The 7,626-nt window shown below is 37.4% G+C and overlaps 1 protein-coding gene across 1 annotated transcript; it reads left to right on the top strand.

The window, feature by feature from the left end:
- Nucleotides 1-1,440: 1,440 nt before the first annotated feature.
- LOC138928990 (uncharacterized) lies at nt 1,441-2,280 on the top strand. Its single transcript, XM_070287396.1, has 2 exons — nt 1,441-1,454; nt 1,539-2,280. Exons 1-2 carry the CDS (start codon nt 1,441-1,443, stop codon nt 2,278-2,280), a joined length of 756 nt encoding a protein of 251 aa, XP_070143497.1.
- The last annotated feature ends 5,346 nt before the right edge of the window (nt 2,281-7,626 follow it).

A 7,626-nucleotide genomic window follows, 5' to 3' on the forward strand; every position in this document is an offset into this window, starting at 1 on the left:
CTTCTGATCAGCTGGTAACCAAAAGATCAATCTTGTCCTTTATCGCTACTGTCTTTGATCCGTTGGGTTTATTATGCCCAATTATAACCGAAGCAAAAATATTTCTTCAAGAGGCTTGGCTCTTGAGTCTAAACTGGGATGATCCTGTTCTCAAAGAATTTGAAAATAGGTGGAACCTAGTAAAAAATGACTGTTGGAAAAGTTGACTATACCGAGGTTTGTCGAAACAAGCAAGCAAGCAGTGTGTCACATTCATGGGTTCGCAGATGCTTCGACACGAGCCTATGGGTGCTGCCTATATGTTAGAGTGGTTGATCCAAGCGGGATATCTGTGCACTTATTAACAGCAAAATCTAGAGTAGCCCCTTTAAAAACAAAAACTATTCCTAAACTGTGGGAAGAAGTTCGCAGCATTATTGACTTTCCTGTAGAAAGCGTTGTACTGTGGTCCGATTCGGAAGTAGTTCTTCACTGGATACAAACTCACCCATCCCAGCTTGCTACATTTGTATCGAATCGAATTGCTTATATTCAGGACATTGTGCCATCAGCGGTTTGGCGGCATGTGCCAACAAAAGAAAATCCTGCGGATTTAGTGTCGCGAGGATGCTCTGTGGATGAGCTAAATAACCTCGTTTTGGTACAATGGTCCTAGTTTTTTACAGAAAGAAGCGGAATACTGGCCGCAAAACTCGCACTTTCAGCTCTCAAATACAGAGTCAGAATTAGAATTCAAAAAGTCACGCGTCGCTCTTATCGCGGCCGATGCTGAGCTAAGCCCGATTCTCAATATTGTAGAAAGGTCATCTTCTTATCTAAAGGTGGTTCGCATAGTATCCTACATTTATCGATTTATTAACCTTCAAAAAAATTCTACTTGGAATTCAATTTGCCCGTCAGCGGACGAATTGGGAACGGCATTTCTTAAGGTAGTAGAAACGGTTCAACAGAAAGCCTTTGCAGATGAAATTGTGAAGCTGGAGAAATCAGCCAAATTGCGTGCGGGAATTCAAAAGTTAAATCCCTTTGTCTCGGTGGAACAACTTGGGAATTCATCATTCTCCCTGCTGCGAGTAGGTGGTCGTCTACCCCCCCCCCATTGCGCACAACGCTAAATTTCCCTTACTAATGCCAAAGAATTGCAAATTTGTGAATCTATATTTGAGACACTTACATAGAACCAACAGTCATGCGGGACCAAGGTCGTTGGTGGGACTTTTAAGACAATCAATCTGGTTAATAAACGCGCGCCGTGAGTGCAGTGCCATTGTAAGGCAGTGCGTCCATTGCTTTCACTACAAACCAAAACTTCTATCACAGATAATGGGTAATTTACCAAAAGATCGACTACAGGGAAATAGACCCTTTGAAGTAAGCGGAGTCGATCTGTTTGGCCCAGTCAAAGTCTCCCTAGGAATTCGTGGGAAGCTGCCGATAAAGATGTACATAGCAGTGTTCGTCTGTTTTGCATCAAAGGCTGTTCATTTGGAAATCGTGAAATACTTGACATCTAATACATTTATTTTACGCTTATCCAGGTTTCTGGGTCGCCGCGGCCCTGTTGTCAAACTTTATTACGACAATGCTACAAATTTTGTGGGTGCTGCACGAATCCTCAAGGAGCACATGGAAACCTTCGGCACCAACAACCAGAGCATCATGTCGTATGCTGCAGCACACCGATTCACCATCGAATTCATCCCGCCCAGAGCGCCACACATTGGCGGTCTTTGGGAGGCGGCCGTAAAGTCGGCCAAGCACCTTTTGTTGAAGGCTATGGACAAGGCAATTCTCAAGGAGGACGAGCTGCATACGGTCATCGTGGAGGTGGAAGCCGTGCTAAATTCGAGGCCGCTCATCGTGGACAGTGGCAGTCCCAACGAGGGAGAGGTCGTCACACCAGCGCATCTACTCGTAGGCACAACGCTAGCAACGCTGCCACCCGCATCCGCGCAGCCAAAGGCAGACTGCAACCTCACGTACTTGCAGAGATGGCAGCTAGTCTCAGCGATCAAACAGCGATTTTGGAGCGACTGGTCGAGAGACTATCTACTGAGCCTACAGCAGCGGGGAAAATGGACCAAAGGCGTGGACAATCTTCAAGTCGGAACAGTGGTGGCGATTCACGAAGACAACGTTCCCCCCCAATTGTGGATAACAGGCGTAGTCGTAGAGGTCATTCCAGGACATGATGGGAAGGTTCGCGTAGCTGTAGTCAGAACAAAATCTGGCATATACAAGCGGTCTATTCACCGCCTTGCACCTATTCCTATGTGTTGAAGCATACATGCTGTCAACGCGGCCGATGTTCAGGCAATTCAGTGGCAGCTTATCTTTGAAACCCAATGTTTACATTTAGTACCTAAGATCATAGAGCTGAGCTTGCATGCTCATATAGCGAAAAAGCTCTCTCCCTCTCTCTTACTCATTCACTCAAGAACCCATTAATTTGTAAATCAAACAGCCCAAGAAGGAGCTTTAATAAACTGTGAAATCACTCGCAATCTGGAATCGAAAGCGTTGAGAAGCCCATCTTTGTGTCCGCATTTTAATTTTTATTTGAAACATAATTTGCCGTACCGGCCAGTTCGCAATTGGGCGAACACGGGGTATTTAAAAAAAATGGAAATTTATATTAAATTATTTTGTGCCTGAAACAAATATAAAAGGAAAATGCTTGAAAAGCCTTATTTATAAAAATATTGACATTGCTGAAAATATTGGGTTCAAAGTAAGAGGCGTTGTTTATGAGCAAGGAGGTAATAATAGAAAATGTACCTCATTACTTGATGTCACTAATGATAAGCCTTACTTTATCTTCAATAATAAGAAATATTATATATTTTATGACATTCCGCATCTGTTTAAATCTTTAAGAAATAATTTACTGAAAGCCAATTTTGAAACCCCTGACGGACTTGTTAATTTTGATGTTATCCGAGAGGTATACGAACTAGAACAGGGATCAGTAACGAGAATGACTAAGTTAACAAGAAGTCACGTTAATCCAACTAGATTTGAGCTAATGCGGGTATGTTTGGCAACCCAGACACTTCAAATTGATAATGTTGTTTGGAATAAACTAAAAGAAATGCAGGAATACCTAAAGAACATAAAATACCAAGGAAATATAATATATTGTCTTGATGGCGTGCTCCAAACTACTGAAGCTATGTTTGGACTCGTCAAAGATTTATTTAAGGGGGTTTCCTGAATTAGGAGGCAAAAAAAATCGATTTTTTTTTTTTATTGCTTAAATCGATAGATAAACTATCTAAGAATATACCACAAAAATTGTTGTTGAAAACCGCTTTTTATATTTTTTACAGCGTGTTAAAGTCAATATTTTATCCCGAAAAATGCAATATTGACTTTAACATGCTGTACAAAATATAAAAAGCGGTTTTCAACAACCGTTTTAGTTCAAATAGAAGAGAATTTAATTCTAAAGAGAATAAGCCTTTATTCGTTTCAATCGGTCAATAAGTTTTTTTGTTATCTTTCCCGCCAATTCGAAAGAATCGTAAAAATTAAAAGTGGAGAAAACGCGCTTCAAAGTTCGCCAAGCGCCTGCAAACCTGCCTGGCGCTCCTTTGCTTTCATCTCTGTATCTTCGAAAATACTTCGAATTGGCTTCTGAAATTTGTGGTATATTCTTAGATAGTTTATCTATCGATTTAAGCAATAAAAAAAAAATCGATTTTTTTTGCCTCCTAATTCAGGAAACCCCCTTAAAGACCACACGGATCACTTTTTCTTTTTAACTAGTCGAGTAAACCAGGATCCGCTTGAAAATATATTTGCGTGCGTTCGTGCAAAAGGTGGTAACTGTAGAAACCCTTCAGTAAATGAATTTAATATAATAATTGCCAAACTTATATCTTTGCACATTTTTAAATTTTCCCAACAGACGAATTGCGAATCAGATGATGATGTTATGTTGCCAGTAGAGTTTGATTCAATTATATATCAGCCTGGCACTGAAAAAAAAGAAATACAGGAACAAGAATATTCTGTATCATTTTCAGAAATTGTACAAGACAATGAGAGGTACTTTAACCAAAATAAAGATAATTCTTTAAGCAATGATGTACCTATTGAATTAACCTCGAGTAGATATTTCTGTGGATATATTGCAAAGGCATCCACTTGTGATAATTGCAGATCCTTACTCATAAAAGAAAACGAGCAATTAACAGCTCCATCTGAGCTTTTTATACAGGAAAAAAAACTACTCGAGTTCCTCAGACTTTGGAAAATTAAAAGCACCATCTGATATTTTTTTTAATGTCTGTAAAATTCATATAAAAGTGTTTGAAAATATTTTTAAAAATAATAAAAAACAAGTTCAAATTAGAAAATTAATTGTGGAACAATGTATCAAATGCACAAATGAAAGTATAGAATACTCATTATGGTTTGATAAAAATAATGAATGTTATGTGCATAAGATTGAACTTTTAAACAAACTTATAAAAGTTTTACTTTTTAAGCATTGCAAATGGACTGCGATAGCGGATAGACAGAAAAAACAAGCTAAGCTTAGCATTCTGTCTCATAAGTAAGAAACAGCAAAGATTGTGATTATAAAGATAATTTGTATGGGTAAACGGAGAAAAAAACTTGCGGCCAAAAAATGAAAAGTTCTCTAAAGTTTTTGTTTTCAATAAAGTCACATTAAGAAATGTTCCAATTCATCAAATTTGAGAATTTGAATATTTTGAAAACTTTTTTAGAAAATGCCGATATTTTTCAAATTTGATGAATTTGAACATTTCTTAATGTGACTGTATTGAAAACAAAAACTTTAGAGAACTTTTCATTTTTTGGCCGCAGTTGTTTTTTCTGGAGAATTACGCAATATTGAATGTGGAGTAGGCCTTTTGGGGAATACCACAATAAAAAAACGCGCCAGAAAGTCTACCTCTATGGTGGTGTGGAAACGACTTAAGCCAATATTTATTACATAAATATAAAGATATGTATAGAATTTAAATATTGTATTACATACAAAAATAAATATGAAGGCATTCAAGCAAACTAAAATCAAAACAAACAAACGCATTGATATGCACTTGTATACAAATACAATCCATATTTGAGATCAGGTGTTTTTGCTGCCGCTACGCTACCATCGCCCAAGCGGTCACCAGCACAAAACATAAAAATTACATTTTTTGGTGCTTCCGCGCTGGCGCACACGTATTCTCGCACACATATGCGCTTGCGTGTTCTTGCGTTTACTCATACAAGCATACGCATTCTATTTTTAGATTTTTACGCTCTCGACTTTGTGAGAGCAAGAGAACGCGATTGTCATTGCCATCAAAAATGAAGCCCCATATTGCAAAACGAATGTATGGGCGTGAGGCATCTTGTTAAATTGTATTGTTTTTGGTAGAACCATTTTACAATATAGATGACTATGCTAAGGAATCTAAGTATAGATTAGAATTAGCTTATAAAAGAGCTAGGGTTATGTTAGACGACAGTAAGAATACGAATAAATTATTATACGATCATAGTATAAACAATATAGATATATCAGTAGGTGACCAAGTTTTGTTAAAAAATGAAACAGGTCATAAGTTAGATGTTAAATATACAGGTCCGTACACAGTAACGGAAATAAGTGCTAGAGATAATATAGTAATAGCCAATGATAAACATAAGAAACAAACAGTTCATAAGGATAGGTTAAAAATCTTTATTTCGTAATTTGCATTCAGCCTATCCATAAATACACTTACAAAATACACAAATATAAAAAAATAGTAAACAAAACACAAAAAAAAAGGAAAATATTTAAAAGTGTATTAGTTATAAATTATATTATAAAATAACTTCATTATTTTACTTTATTTTTAAAAAGGAGGGAGATGTAGTATGCACACATATCGAGTACCCACTGTATATTATAACTTAACGGGTGCGCAATGTAACACAATGTTGCAGTGTTTACATATTTCAAAGTCCCGGTCATAAACCATTAATTGGCCGAAATATGAACCGATCGCTATGGCTTAGTCCGCACACAGAAAGTGCTAGTGTCGGCATATTTGTATCGAACGGACTACACATGCATGCTCCCTCGCGCCTCCACTTATGAGCGCATAGCTAAAGTATATAGGTACATTCCTTTATACAAGTTATAAACTCACGGGTAGTTTATTTAAAAAAATATATCACTTCGGACACTTGGTCCGGTTTTATTGAACAAAATAATCGAACTAAATTATGTTTACAATTTATGGTGTATTTATACCCCTAACTTAGTCGCTGCCTCTGCCGACGTCGGAGCTTTGCACTTGTCTTTGCTGCACCGGGAAGTGGGGCAGACGCTGCGGTCAACACTTACTGGGTGCTATCGACCTAAGCCGGGAAGTTGCCCTTGCACTTTTATTGGCTTGCACAAGGCCGGATGCGCGTGTCAACTTCATTTGTGAAGTCGTTTGCGAATTCGTTTGTAGTTAACTTACATAAGAATATATATCCATAGCCGTCTCTCTGCCGCTGCCTGCGAGCAGCGCAGCTACGAGACCTAGCTTATATTTTAACTTAAGGAATATTGTATAGAACATTAACTCTTTGAGCTCCAAAGCGGCATCATAGCTGCTCGAACTATACATACAAAAATAAATATAAATTAAACTACCAACTTAAAACACCAAATCTTATTCTTTGGGTAAACCGTGGCTTTTAGGAGTTAATCTATTTCAAAATAATAACAAGAAAGGAAGCTAACTTCGGCACACCGAAGTTTGTATACCCTTGCAGATTGGTTTTGATATTTATAAATTATAATGCTGAAAACACACACAAAACAGAGCTGCATTACATTTTACCTATACTTATTATGTTTACAGTTTGACAGTTACAGTTTTACATTCCCAGCTTTACATTTTCTCTACATATACGGATCGCTTCTATGGCAGCTATATGATATAGTTGTCCGACTTTCATAAAATTTATACCAAAATTCTATAATAATAAGTAAAGCTCGTATCTCAGAGTAGATGAAAAAAAACGAAGCTATAATTTTTTTCGATTAATTTCCCGATCGTTCCTATGGCAGCTATAAGATATAGTGGTCCGATTTTCATAAAATTTTTACCAAAAATCTGGAATAATATAGAAAGGCTATATCTCAAAAATGATGGAATAAAAACAGCCAAGATATAATTTTTTTCCAAAAATTTATCGAACATTTGTATGGCAGCTATATGATATAGTCGTCCGATCCGGCCTGTTCCGACATATATAGCAGTGAGAGTATATAGATGACTATATGCAAAGTTTCATTCAGATAGCTTTAAAACTGAGAGTCTAGTTTGCGTAGAAACGGACAGACGGACGGACAGACAGACTGAAATTATAATACCCTGCAAGGGTATAAAAATGGATGCAACTTAAGCCTAGACGGTGTGAATGGGATTTAGTACGGATTTACGAAGTTTTTTTTGTCCAGTTTAAGTTGGTGTGTATAAATTTGTGCAAAGTACTGCATTTTACGATTTGACTCGAAAATATAAATGTATGTATTCAATTTACAGATAGAACAAGTTACTTAAAGGACCCAGCAGCCGGCAGAGAAGACTCCGTGACACGCACTTACCCAGCACGCAT

This window comes from Drosophila kikkawai, chromosome 3R (assembly GCF_030179895.1).
Source record: "Drosophila kikkawai strain 14028-0561.14 chromosome 3R, DkikHiC1v2, whole genome shotgun sequence".
NCBI classification, from domain to species: domain Eukaryota; kingdom Metazoa; phylum Arthropoda; class Insecta; order Diptera; family Drosophilidae; genus Drosophila; species Drosophila kikkawai.